We start from the raw sequence: 15,055 nt of genomic DNA, 5'->3' as shown, positions 1-15,055 counted from the left end.
TTTTTTTTTTTAATTTTTATTTAATGATTACTTTATATTGACAACATTATCCCTTGCACTCGTTTCTTTTCCGATTTTTTTTTCCCCTCCCTCCCTCCACCCCCTCCCCTAGATGGCAAGCCGTCCTTTATATGTTGGATATGTTGCAGTATATCCTAGATACAATATATGTTTGCAGAACCAAACAGTTCTCTTGTTGCATAGGGAGAATTGGATTCAGAAGGTATAAATAACCCGGGAAGAAAAACAAAAATGCAGATAGTTCACATTCGTTTCCCAGTGTTCGTTCTTTGGGTGTAGCTGCTTTTGTCCGTCATTTATCAATTGAAACTTAGTTAGGTCTCTTTGTCAAAGAAATGAGGGAGTGGAGTCTAAAAGTTATACATTAGTGAAATTAACTTGAATTCCTGGAAAAAATTTTAGACTATTTTATTAAAAGAATGAATAATAAACAAATGAAAAAGGAAGTGTTGATCATAAAGAAATAGCATGGCATCATCTAGAACTGGTTATGCCAGACTAACCACATTTTCTATTTTGAAAATGTGTTACTTCATTAAGGGAATTCTAGATCTAGTTTATCTAGATTTTGGCAAAATATTAGTTTCTTAGGCTTTTCTTTTGGAAAATATAAAGCTATGTGGAGTGATGATAATACAACTAAGTGCATTTAGAACTGGTTGAATAGGAGAAGGACTACCAGGAGCTCATGTTATAGAAACTAGGTACATTTAAGAATCAGTAAAAAGTTAGGAAGGACATAATAATTCACTAAATATCTGAAAAACTGTTACGTGGAAAAGGAAACAGACTTTCTCCTGAGCCTTAAAGGGCAGAATGGAGGATTCTCAGGGTAGAAGCTAAGTGACAAATTTAGACTTGATGTAAGGAAGAAACTCAATTAGGAATTGTTCAGAAAGGAAATAGACTAGAGGGGGAGGTAGTAGGTTTCCTCTCAGTAGAAACTGTCAGGCAAAGCTGTATAGTTGCTTATAAAGTATGACAAAGATCTTCTACACAAGAGGATTTTTTAGTTTGGGTATGAGGTGGTTTCAGGGGCTTCTGAGATGTCTTCTGAGACTGAGATTCTGTGATTCTGTGAATGTTTCAGGGAAGGCAGTACCTGAACTGAACCCTGAAAAAAGCCAACTATTTTAAGAGATAAGAAGTACCATCCCAATTCTTGAAATGGGGCCAAGTTAGATTATTCATATTACAGCTTTATGAGCTTGACTTTGATTCTTGGCAAAATTCTAGAACATGTTATTAAAGGGATGGTTTATGAGCACTTAAAAAAGGAAGACAATGATCATTAAGAGTCAGCATAAACTCATCAATAACAGATCATAGAATTTAAAACTAAATGGAACCTTGTTGACATGTTCATTTTATTTTCTATTTTTTGCAGGAAGACTAGTCTGATTTCTAGATCATGGGAATACCATAGTTATATTTGTATTTCAGCAAGGTATCCCATAGAGTTTAGTGTAATACCTTTGTGGACAAGATAGAATTATATGTTAATTCAGAGTACAGCTAGGTGTGACAAGTTAAATAACCAAATCCCAAAAAGAATGAATTATAGATCAATGATAATAATATAGAGGGATAAGTTCAGAGCTCCTGTCTTTCATCTTGTAATAAACTTTTTTTTTTAATTAGTGATTTGGATGAAGAGAGTAGTATCCTTATCAAATTTAAGCAGTATAAACATAGTTTTACACTTAGTTTTTTACAAATCATTAATGTAAATATAAATTGTAAAATCTTGACTAGACAATGATTCAGTTGGAAAAGATTCAGGAATATAACTTCAACTCAATTCATTGCATTCAGCTGTGGTTGTCACATTTTAGGGAAGATGGTTAAAAAAAATTGGAAAACATTCAAAGGATGATGGTAGGGGAATGAGTGGACTGGAGAAGAGCAGACTTATAAGGGGCACACAAGTTCTGTTTTTATTTAATTTTAATCTATGGAATAAAACAAGCATTTCCATAACATAGTACAATAAAAAAAGAATGATTTCATATGAAAATGAAAATCTATTGTGCAATTTACTATTTCTTTTAAATATATGACAAAGTTATCATGTAAATTTCATATTTTTTCCTTTTCCTCTCATCTCCCCAGTTCTGAATATTTATATCATTTAGCACAAATAGATTTCATTTTATTTATTCTTAGACTTTTTTCCCCTGAGGCAATCAGGGTTAAGTGACTTGCCCAGGGTCACACAGCTAGGAAGTGTTAAGTGTTTGAGACCAGATTTTAATTCAGGTCCTCCTTATTTCAGGGCTGGTGCTCTAGCTACTGTGCCACTTAGCTGCCCCTCTTAAACCTTTTTTGGTGAGGTAGAAGGATGAGCTTTGTTTTGCTTGGAACTGGAGCAAAACTAAGAACAGTGAAAGGAAATTATAGATAGGTAGATTCCAGTTGGAAAAAAAGGAAATGTTTCTAAATTGAGTTATTCAGGTATATAGGAAGTATATAGGAAGGAACTGAGTTACCTCTTACCACTAGATAGACTTCAGTCAGAACCTCATCCCATATAGGGGATAATATAATTAGAATTTTTATTCAATTAAGAGTTGGTCTGGAATGAATGAATGAATGAAAACAAAACAAAACAAAAACCAACATTTACTAAACACCTACTCTGTTTAAAACATTTGATAAGTGCTGGGGAAGGCCACATTTATAGAACATTTTAAGGCATGAGTCAAATGGAAAAGCCCCATAGTCCTTAGGGAGCATGAGTCATCTGGAAAAGCCCCACAGTCTTTAGAATTGCAGCAGCCAAACAGTTTGTATGTCATTTCCATAGGTAAAGCCAGATCCATTTCAGATGTTGAATCATTTGAATGTGCCTAAGACTTTGGCTTTGAGAACTTTCTTTCTTAGATCTTCAAAAGCTGTGGCTGCTAAGGAGTTGGGGAATCCATCATCTAAAGAAGTAGTTACAAGATAGTAGGTCCTCAGAGGGTAGCTTCTAGAAGGTTGTTTTTGGAGCCAGTTCTCAAAAGTAAGAGCCAATTGTTAAACTTTCAGTATGAACATTTGTACCTCAGAAATACAAGTTTGATTTATTACTTTGTTGACTGTATACACCTAAAATGTTAATATTGCAGATTACTTTTAAAAATGTGGGTCTATACATATTCCTATCTCCCTACCCCTTACCCTTAGTCTGGTTGTTAAACGTTTACCAGCACAACCCTGTATTGCTTATTTACATTTCAGGAGAAGGCTCAGGGAATGGAATCATTAACAGACTGGATGTTTGGTGATTGTACAATAATAATAAAAATAATAACAATAATAATGATGACAAACACAATAAGTTGATGATAATAACAATAGGAATGATGATGATAATTGTATTTATATAATGCTTTGAGGTTTCCTAAGTATTTTACATGTTATTTGTACCTCACATCACCCCTGGTTACTTCCAAGTCATTCCTAAGCCATGCAGCACTACATTCGTGCTTAACCCCTCATATCCTACCAAATGTAAATCTTAGACTCTGGGACCACCTTAGGCTCTAACAGGTGAGCTTTCACTTTATTTTGTCTAGAACCAAGCCTCTATTCATTACTGGCCATTTCCAAACTATATGCATCCCTTGCGGGAAAACTGGGACACTAATGCATTGTTGGTGGAGTTGTGAACGAGTCTAACCATTCTGGAGAGCAATCTGGAATTATGCCCAAAAAATTATCAAATTGTGCATACCCTTTGATCCAGCAGTGTTTCTATTGGGCTTATATCCCAAAGAAATACTAAAGAAGGGAAAGGGACCTGTTTGTGCCAAAATGTTTGTAGCAGCCCTGTTTGTAGTGGCTAGAAACTGGAAAATGAATGGATGCCCATCAATTGGAGAATGGCTGGGTAAATTGTGGTATATGAATGTTATGGAATATTATTGTTCTGTAAGAAATGACCAGCAGGATGAATACAGAGAGGACTGGCGAGACTTACATGAACTGATGCTAAGTGAAATGAGCAGAACCAGGAGATCATTATACACTTCGACAACGATATTGTATGAGGACATATTTTGATGGAAGTGGATTTTTTTGACAAAGAGACCTGAGTTTCAATTGATACATGACGGACAAAAGCAGCTACACCCAAAGAAAGAACACTGGGAAACGAATGTTAACTATCTGCATTTTTGTTTTTCTTCCCGGGTTATTTATACCTTCTGAATCCAATTCTCCCTATGCAACAAGAGAACTGTTCTGTTCTGCAAACATATATTGTATCTAGGATATACTGCAACATATCCAACATATAAAGGACCTCTTGCCATCTAGGGGAGGGGGTGGAGGGAGGGAGGGAAAAAAAATCGGAACAGAAACGAGTGTCAATATAAAGTAATTATTAAATAAAAATTAAAAAAAAATAGTTACTCGGGGCAAGAAAAAAAAAAAACTATATGCATCCTTTTAGTTCACCTTTGTGTGAGCTAGATTGTAATTTCTTGAGGACAAATATACATTCTTAGAATTTTAGCAATTTCTGACACATAATAAGCATCTGCTATATGCTTGATCATCCATCCATCCATCCATCCATCCATTCTCTGGATGATGGTTGATGGGGTTGGAGTGAAAATAGGGTCAGTGACTCAGGAGAGTAGGAGATGGATTGCTATAACCTGCGCTTTTGGGCTTCTCTGCCTGACAATGCTAGGCATCCAGTGGATGTTGGTGGTGGTAGAGAAGATGATGGTGAACTCTGGATGCTTACTTTTAGTTGAAGTTTTCCAATTCCCAATCTGATTTCATATTTAGATAATTATAGTATGGTGGGAGGAACCCAACAACACTGGAGTATATATAAATCGGGGACCTTCATTTTAGTCTTGCCTTTACCACAATTAACAGTATGAATGACAAACCTCTTCTCTTTAATTCTTAGTTCCCTCATCTGTAAAATTAGAGGATTGAATTATGTGGTATTTAAATCCCTTCCAATTCTAAAATTCTATGACTGACTTCAAGCTTTTAACTGGAATATATAGATATATGTAATCAATTGTAATAAGAACTTTTACTCAGTCAATTAAATTGCACTTTGGGCAGCCTTGGTAGCTCAGAGGATAGAGTGCCCAGACTAAAGTCGGGAAAGACTAGTCTTCATGAGTTCAAGTCTGGTTTCAGTTACTAGCTGTGTGACGCTGGACAAGTCATTTAATCCTGTCTGCCATTTAACCCTCTTCTGAAAAATGAACTGGAGAAGAAAATGGCAAACCACTTCAGTATCTTTGCCAAGAAAATTCCAAAAGAGGTCAAAAAGAGTCGGACAAGACTAAAATGACTCAACGACCTGCAAACAACTATGGACAAACAAGCTTTACAGAGGATTAATTAGAAAAAAACAGAAAGAAGCCACTAACACGAAAGGAAATCTGAGTTTTCTCATAGAAGAGGAAGTTTTAGCTGGGACATGAAGAAAGAAGCCAAAAAGCCCAGAGGCAGAGAGGAAGAGGGAGAGAATTCCAGGCTTAGGGAGACAGGCAATGAGATCATTTTGTGGGAGGAACTGGAAGGAGGCCCCTGTGAGTGGATCCTAGAGAATGAATGAGGGAGTGAAAAGATGTATTTGTGTGTGTGGTGCTTCAAGTTATAATGGGCTTTGAACACTAATCAGAGGATTTTATATTTCATCCTGGAGGTGATAGAGAGCTACTGGATTTTATTAAGGAAGGGAGTGACATGATCAGATTTGACCATAAGGAATAATCTTGCTCTGACAATTAAGTGGAGTATGAGTTGGAGTGGAGAGAGATGGGGCAGGGAGACCAATCAGCAGGCTAAACTAAGGAGAGCACACTACAGGGAGAAAGGAGGATGGATGAGATTTTAGGGACTATTTACTACAATCTACTTATTTTTACTGGTCTGTGAGGTGGTGCAGAGGATAGAGTCCTGGGCTGCATCAGAATAGATCTGAGTTCAAATATGATTTCAGATACCTACTGGCTATGTGACTTGGGCAAATAACTTCTTTTGGCCTCAGTTTTCCTCTTCTGTAAAATGGGGAGGGGGGAGAGGAGAATAGCATCTATCCCACAGGATCGTTGTTAGAATAAAAAAAAGAAATAATGATTGTAGAACTATTTTCATACAGTAGGCACTCAATAAACAGCTACCATTACTGGGGCCTTAGAGACAATTTAAGTCCCTCACTTTTACTGGGCTGCTAAATGGGCAGTGGGTGGAATTCCGGATCTTTAATCAGCAAGACCCGAGTTCAAATGTGACTTTAAATGATTACTGGCTCTGTGACCCTGGGCACACTCTTAACCTGTTTTTCCTGTTTTCCTCACCTGTAAAATGGAGAGATTAATAGCAGAGTTGTTGCGAGGACCCAGTGTTAATGTATCTGGAAAGCTATTCTGCTATTGTTAGTAGTATTGGGACCTTAGAAGGTATCCACCTCGTTTTACTCATGGGGAAATTGAGGCCGGGAGGTTAAAGAGATCTGCCTATGTCACCCACGGCAGAGGTGGGATTAGAATCAAGGTCCTCGGCTTCCCTAAGGTTCCTTGACTGCCCCAGGGGATCCGTTCAACTCCAATTCGGGGGGTTTGGGAGGAAGGGTAGGCACCGGGCAGAATTCAAGGCTTCTCTCGCGTCTTTCCCTGCCCAGCCCTTTGTCGTCTTAGCCTGCCCCAGATCCCCGGCGGGCCCGCGGTTCCCGGCACGTCCCTTTCTTCCCCGCCGGGGGCGCCTCCCCAGTATCCCCTCGGCCACTCGGCGCCCCGCAGCCGCACACCCCTGCCCTCCCCACCCCCCACCCCCCGCGGCAAGCCTCCGCCCCCTAGCGGAGATGACTGGGAGGGGCGCCGGGATCCGCCTGCCGCGCGCCTTAGAGGTTCATTCCGGAGCCTGCTGTAGCGCTCGGAGTTGGTGGCGCCGCTTGTCCGAACGCTGCGCGCTGGCTGTCCGCCTGTCCGCTCGGAGTTCTTTCTTTCTCTCGGAAGTCCCACGCGGCCTTTCCTCATACTCATCCTGAGGGAACCATGTCCAGACTCAGCTGGGGATACTGCGAACACAACGGTGAGGGAAAGGAGTTGGGCTAACTTGTAGGAAGCCGAGGCCAGAGCGGGAGTAACTACTGTGCGGAGCGCGCGGCTGACTTTGTCCTTAGCGTGTGCGGGCGCACTGCCCCGGGCCGAGGGCACTCGGGGCTGGGCTGCAAGATGGGCTGCAGGCTGGGCTGCTGAGGTGTGCGAGAGTGGGCTGAGGGATGGGTTCCGGGATGGACTGCCGAGGCGGGGTAGAGAAGGCGTAGCTCTGCTCCTTCTGTACAGCTGGAGGAAACTTTCTGGTTCCTCTTTGGTTGGTTTGCAAAACCCACAGCCGGGGAAGGGTTGGCAGGGTCTGTGACGTGTTGCCCTGAAAAGCATTTATTTATTTATTTGTTTTTTGGCGAGAGTAGGTATGTGTCATCATTGTCATGGTTACAAAAGCCCATCACAAAATAATTTCCTAAAATGTTTGTGAACCTTTGCTTTGTAGTTACTGTTTAATAAAGTAAGGAATATTAGTCTGATCAAATCAAGCAACAAGCCTATTTAAAAAAAACTTATTGAGGCGTGCCATGTGGAGGCATTTCTCAGCTCTAGGTCAGATATTAACGTGCGCAGGCCATTGCAACATGCGCAGGTTTAAGGAGACTTTTTTGCTTGGAAAGAAGGGGCGGAGGTGAGGAGTGGGGAAAGGACTTTGTGGCAGCTGGGACGGCAGAGGAGTGGGGCACACAGCAGTCTGCTTAACGGTTATGCTCCATTTCCCAGTATGAGATTCTTCCCTGTGAATTGATGATGCATTGATGCTCTTTTTTAACGCTTACTACCCCCTATCGAGATTAAGCCATACTATTTGTCAATAAAAGCCTAGATTTTATGGATTGGGACAACTCCAACAATGATAGGCGTGTTTGTTCATGTAGATCCTTAGCTTGATGTAGTGAAACAAAAATTCTAGTTTTTCTACTTTAAATGCCAGTAAGTAGCAATCATCATCCAATGAATTCGTGCAGTGTATGGCTATCAATTAGCGTTGATTATTTATATTTCCATATAAGATTTGTATTTACATAAATATATATATATATAATATAAGAAAATATAAAATGTGAAAATTCAGTTTCCTGTGTTGTTCTGTGTATAGTATCTGTAGCATGCATACTAGGGAAGATGGAAAGATTGATTTATTTTCTAATTAGTGTTATACTCTGGCTTCATAGAGTTTTTAAAGAATGTATTAGTTAAGTTAATGGCAGTAGGTGAAATTTAGAAGTATAATTTAATGAGTGTTATTATTTTAGAGCATTTCTTCCCAACTGAGGTCTTAATTACAATTTTATATTTGGCTAATTTCATCTCCTACTTTGAAAGAGAAAAATGCATTTCCCTTCATTTCCCTCACAGCTGGAATCATTTTTATTATTATTATGTATTTGTTACTAGATGCCAGAAGTATGCTTATTATTCAGAAGGAAGAAACAACACCCTACTCAGTAAAGTATTGATTAGCTAGTGATTAATGAAAATGTATGGCCTCAAGAGAAGCTCATATTTTTAATTCTAAACTCTTTTGTCAGGCTTCGAAAAGTTTTGAGCAAATGAAGAACTTGTATCTCTGCTTAGGACTGTGAAATATTTCCCTCTCTCTTTTAAATTCATTGTTGTCTTGGACAGAGTATCTGAAACTGGATCACCAAAAAGACATTTAATAGGTTTTGTCTAGTTGCTTTTGCTCTTAGATATAGAACTTTCATATAACAAGAATTTAGAACTGAATTCAAGAGATGATTCTTGAATTATTGAAGGGAAATCACTACATAACTGTTTTAAAACTGTGTCCATGTCACTTTAAAATGTGTTTTAAATCTTATGCTCTCAAAAAAAAGAAAATATAACCTCTTTAAGAAGTAGGTTTGCTATTGCAACAAACTCCATATAATTCTTAGTTACTAGGTAATTTGATGCAAAGTAGCTTGTATACCAGCTTTAAGCTTCAAATGGATTTGGATGGGAAAAGATAAAGGACAGTAAATACCTGCTATAAATATGTATATTATACATATATTATATATATATTTTCATGGTCTACCTGCAACCTAATTTTCTTCCACTTATATCAAAATTTGCCATTCTTGAAACTAGTTTTTGAAGTTTCTCCCTCATAAAAAGTACAGAGATCTTTAAATGAGAAAATTGATATGAAATCAGATGATTGAAGCAAAGCTTCTAGTTAAGGTCACTGAGCAAGACAAAAAGCTGAAGGAAACTGAAAAGTCTTTTAGCTTGACATGGTAGGGATAACTGAATTGACCTTAGGGAAGCATAAAAGAGGAAGAGTTAAAGATCCTTCCTTTGTGCAAGATAAAAGATATCTTGATGAGATTAAGCAAGAGAGAGTATAATTGAAAAGAGTATCTAGGTTGTTTGATTTTCTTTAAATTTTGCTCTAATTTATAATATCCCTTATCCAAAATTAGTAATTAGGAATTATGCTTTATACTTTATTTTTTATATTTATATTTATTATATATTATTTTATTCATTTATTATATTATTATTATCATGTATTTATTATACTTTAATAAAGGACATGTGGTTTTTTTGTTGTTTTTTTTTCCCCTAGAAGGAACATTATTTGCTTACTATGTTAAATACTTTTCAATCACCTATCCTGACTTAGCCACTTAGCTGGGGGAAAAAAAATGTCACCACTATTCAACTAGTGTTTTGCAAATTGAAAAGATAGTGTCTGGGAGAAAATAAAAAGCCTCTTTAAATCTTTCCCTGCAAGCCCAAGGCTATAAAGTGAGGTTCAGCTAGCCAGGTGACTGTACTTTTCCTATTGATTTTATTGAATAGATAGACTTTCAATATAATACTGTCCTGGTTATATGGTATTCATAGTAGTGTGAGAAAGCAAAAATTTATAGGTTATTTACACCACCTCTGGTGAAATGTGGGATAAGATGTTTGTTTTACTGTATGTGAAGGAGTGTCATGTTTCCTGAGCTTATTGTAATGCCGGAGAAACTGAGGCAGGAGAAAGATTAGAGAGTTTTAATATTTTATTAATGGGAGAGTAAGATTGACTGGACAGGACTCTCGTCTCAGATTATCCAGTCAGACAGAGATAAGTATACTGGGACCAAGGAATCCATATTGGTCCCAGGGCTGGAGGACCCAAAGAATCCAGCGTCCAGCATACAGCTGCCAGACGCCATTCTCCAGCAATGAATGGAGGAACCCCAACTTCTTAAATACCTTTTTGGAGACAAAGAAGAGAAAGGGAGGGAAAGTTTTTATCAGGGAGGGGAAGCCATAAAACCTAAAAATTCCAGAGACAAAGAAGTAAAGATATCATGGGTTAATCTTGGAATATTCTAAAGGAATATTGTAAATCCATAAAAGAATCAGGAGATCTACTCTTTTATCTTGCTAATTTATAACCCGAGAAAGAAGAGACAGAACAGTAAAGGAAACTGAGACAGGGAAACTGAGTCAGGACAGTTAAAGAGAACTGTGGCATAACATTATGTTTCATACTAAAAGACTGAAGGAATACCATTTATTAAATTTTACTTAAGATAAGGGTAGAGTGGCACAAATGGAGGTCTGTGAGATGTTTTATTTAAGATGAAACAAGGGCATCCTTAGGTTTCCCTTTCTGTCCTCTTTCCTCCAAGTTTCTGCCTCACCTTCTGTAAGCCTGAGGGTTGCTGTCCACTATATTTACAAAAGGTCAGCATTCTGTTTCTTAGAACATAAAAAAGGCATATCTTTTTCTGATAATGATGTTTGAGTTTTCTTTGGAAGTTTATCTTTTAAGGAACATGTAAACATGTGTGACTTTCACATATATAAGGGGAAGATATTTTAAAAGTTGTTTTAAAAATTAATTCATAATTAAATTTAATTTGAAATTAAGGAAAAAAGCAAAGAGTTTTATATTGATAATGAAAAATTGTTGTAAGCTGCAGCTAGACCAGTAATCTCCTTAAGATCAAGGATATTTTTTTCTTTTTTGTTTGCTCCTTAGCACTCAGGACATACTAGTTCTCTTAGAAAGACTGCATAGGTTTTATAAATGTTTAACAAGTGAATGAATAAACCGAGTTACTTAGTTCTTTCTTATTATCATAGGCCCTATTCATTGGAGTGAACTTTTTCCAATTGCTGATGGTGATCACCAATCTCCGATTGAGATTAATACCAAAGAAGTGAAATATGATTCTTCTCTCCAGCCTCTCAGTATCAAGTATGATCCAACTTCAGCTAAAATAATCAGCAATAGTGGTCATTCCTTCAATGTGGACTTTGATGATTCAGAAGACAAATCAGGTTGGTTTGGGGGAGGAAGAGAAAATACTATGTTATGTTGAAATTATTTTGTTATTTCTGTTTAGTTGTGTCTGACTTTTTATTACTTCATGTGGGGTTTTCTTGGCAAAGAAAACTGGTTTGCCATTTCCTTCTTTTCAGTTCATTTTACAGGATGAAAAAATTCAGTTAAACAAGGTTAAGTGACTTGCTCAGGGCCACATAGCCAGCTAATGCATTTTTGAGACTGTTTTTGAATTTAAATCGTTCTAACTCCAGGCCTAGCACTCTGTCCACCTACTTAATTATTCAATTAAAAACCTAACTCTGTGTGTGTGTGTGTGTGTGTGTGTGTGTGTGTGTGTGTGTATACATGCACACAACAATTGTATTTCTATTAAGCTTTAAAAGTAATCTTAATTTGTAACTATAACTACTTAATATTCTATATCATGGAATTGACAACTTACTATTATTTTATAAAATAGTTACTTTTTTCTTTAGAATTCAAGGTATCACATACTTAGAATGTTTAGAGCTGGAAGGAACCTTGTAGACATCCAGAGTTGCACAGCTAATAAGTGGTGGGGGCAGGACCCAATCCTATCTTTTCACTTGCAGACCAGCTACCATTGGAATACATGCCATTCTTCTGAATTTTGATAGTAAGAACTTGACATTAAAGGTCATGTTCTGATCAGCATTTACCACAGTACCTTGTTCACAACAAGCATTTTAATAAGTATTTGATGACGGATTGATTAATCAGTCCTAATCAGTACTTTAGTAGATCTATGATTCCTTCAGTTTGTATGCTCCTTCCTCTGGTGTAAATCAGAGTCTATTTGCTTCTTAGTAGATAGATTTTAAGTTTTCAGGGGGAAAAAAGAAAAAAAAAGTATCTCATGATGATAATTCTTTCAATGATGATGATGTTCTCCTTGAGATAGGTAGTCCTTAGGTAACAAATAGAGTCTTTTCGTGGGTGTATCTTTGAAGACTTTTCAGTTTGATAATAACCATTTAGGAGCTGAAGTTTTCTGCCTTAGTTTAAGGTCATTTCTACATCTTTTACAAAGCCAGATGAATGTAGAATATATTACATTGTGCTGTCTTTCTTGAACAGTTGTGATTTCTTGTGTGCGTTTTTACATTTATGAGGATTGCCTAGAAAATGGGTCATTAAAATGAAGCTATGGATGACAGAGAAAATTGTATAAGAATTGTACCCAGAGATAGTCCTTGCTATCTCTGTCTTTTTTTTTTCATTTCTAACAAATCATATAAAATGTCATCTTAATTCGAAGTTTTAAAAAGATTCATTAGAAGAAAATTTTCTCCTTTTAGAGAAAAGTTGCTGTAGTTTAGCAGTAACATCCTCGATTTGTGTATAGTTTTGCAACTGGCAAAACCCTCACAAATTTCTTTTCCATATTTTCCAAATTTGCAGTGATGATATATCTTTGCCCAGAGCATAACTTACTTGAAGAAGCACTGAACTCTTACAATAGACTTCATTTCTATTTTTATTTCCCTTCTATTATTTCCTATAGAATAAATCCATTTTCTTTCTCGCTTTCACCCTCAACCTTTTAAGGTAATTGGTGTGCTATGAAAAATAGATATATGAAACACACACTCCAAAATCTAAGACTAACGACTCTAAATTCAGAGTATGTATTGTTATGATTATAATTATTGTCAATAATAATAGTGTTTAGTGCCTTTGGAAAAAATTATTTCAAGTTACCTAAAGAAGTATGGCCATCCTCTTTTTGTTTTAGGATAATAATTACTTAGGGTTGCATATTACCTAAAAGTTAGCACTTTGTTTCCAAAGATACATTACCTTTCATCGAAGAGGGCGGGTATTACCTTCTAGAATTGATGTTGGGTTGTGAGCTTTTGTAATAGCAGTGTCAAACTCAAGATAGAAATAGATCTCTGTGGCATATTGATTTAGAAAACTAAAAATTAACATCATCATCGTTTTATTGTATTTTTATTTATTTTGTTAATCCTACCCTAATTATATTTAATTTGATTCTTAGGGCTGCAAATTTAACAACTCTGCTTTATATGGAGAAAAAGCAAAGAGAACCTAATGGTAGAATTATTTAGCCCTGGGAACGCTAGTTACTTGGGTACCTACCTTTCCATGTGTGCTTGTCTTTACTTTCCCTTTGAAGCATCTCTTGTGTTTGTCTTGGGTGTAATCTACTTAAGGTCCTAGGTATAGAATGAAGTCAAGTGCTGAAACAGTGATTATTTATGTCACAAGGTCTATATCTATGACAAGGTCTTGCAGGGCATACCATTTTAATCTTTGTGTCCATTTCCCTTTCTAACATAATGCCTAATACTTGGTAAGCACTTAATAAATGCTTGTTCAAATGAACATCTTTTTAACCTTTTACTACTCTTTCAGTATGCTGAAGATCAGCCTCTCCTGATAGTATACAAGGAACCCTAACAAGCAGCCATCAACATACAAAGGAGGTATCCCTTATTTTTATAGCTCTAGAGCTTGTGGAACTGTGACCCTAGAAAGGAGGATGCCCTTTGATAGCATGGGACAGTGTTGGATTTCTTAAATACTTATTAGGTGTGTCACTGACCAAATCACTTAATCTCTCCAAGACTCAGTTTCCCCATCTGTAAAATGGATACAATAGCAACTAACTTAAAGGGTTCCAAATTGATGAGATCATAAACAGATCCATTTGAGCATATGTACTGTCATTATTATAACTTTCCTTGGACCGTTTACACAGAGTCAAGTCTTCAGTGACTCTTTACCAACAAGAACCTTGAATTAAGGTGGGGAGAAAATAAATATGATGATAATAGCTCACTTTTATAAAGTACCTTAAGGTTACAAATCCTTTTTCTTTTTTTTAATTTGTTGTTTTGCTAATTATCTAGATTTTTTTTTAAAGTGACGGAGAAAATGTTAAAAGATGTTAAAACACTTTAAAAGATGTTCTGTGTACATTTTTTGGAGGAGAGAATTGGGTTGTCAGACATTTACTAAGTAACCTCTGAATGCTAGATGTTTTTCAAATAGCAGAAGCCTATGAAGGTTACATTACACAGCCAGTAAAAGGCCTATATAGGACAATAAAAGGGGATATAGAATTTTTTTTTTCTTTCTTTCTTTTTTTTTTTTTTTTTAAGATCCTTACTTAAAAAAAAAAAATCATCAGTTTATTTCTTGCTTATTAAGGGGCAGGTCAATTCTCCAAGAGCCTCCACAGCTGTGGATTATAGCATCTGAAGGAGTTTCAGGGCAGCCTTTGCTGACACAGATGTTGCTTGTGGACTGGGAATGAAGTAAATTGGAGGCAGAGGGAAAAGGTCAGACAATGCAACTGCCTCTCAGTGGAGAGGTCAGAGAACTCAACTGCCTCTCCTTGTATGTATCAAGAGGAGAGATCCATTCTGCAGTTCTGGAGTTGGACCTTCAGCAGGCACTGTCAGGTGGCTCCCAGTAGCACAACATTTGCAATCCTTTTTTTGAAAGGTTGAGTTCCAAATTTCCTCCCTTCCTCCAGCCCATTGAAAAGGCAAGCAATATCATAGCAGTATGAACCCTTTTTTTGAAACAACTATGTAAGGTAGGTAGGTGGTACAAATCTTATTTTGGAGTTTTCTAAATCAATATGTGAAGATGTAATTGCTGTCATTTTGTT

At 36.9% G+C, this 15,055-nt stretch overlaps 1 protein-coding gene across 2 annotated transcripts in view; it reads left to right on the top strand.

The window, feature by feature from the left end:
* Window positions 1-6,900: 6,900 nt before the first annotated feature.
* The window catches only part of CA13 (carbonic anhydrase 13), a 48,132-nt gene continuing 39,977 nt past the window's right edge, over window positions 6,901-15,055 (top strand). The window contains exons 1-2 of one of the 2 annotated variants that reach the window (XM_051969958.1): window positions 6,901-7,074; window positions 11,187-11,384. In XM_051969958.1, coding sequence (XP_051825918.1) covers window positions 7,038-7,074; window positions 11,187-11,384 — 235 coding nt within the window. In that variant the 5' untranslated portion in view covers window positions 6,901-7,037. The remainder of the gene's footprint in view (window positions 7,075-11,186; window positions 11,385-15,055) is intronic. The other variant, XM_051969957.1, reaches the window with a different exon arrangement.

Source organism: Antechinus flavipes, chromosome 1 (genome assembly GCF_016432865.1).
Source record: "Antechinus flavipes isolate AdamAnt ecotype Samford, QLD, Australia chromosome 1, AdamAnt_v2, whole genome shotgun sequence".
Classification (NCBI taxonomy): Eukaryota; Metazoa; Chordata; class Mammalia; order Dasyuromorphia; family Dasyuridae; genus Antechinus; species Antechinus flavipes.
The sequence above is the reverse complement of the archived record's forward strand: the minus strand, read 5'-3'. Positions and strand labels throughout refer to the sequence as shown.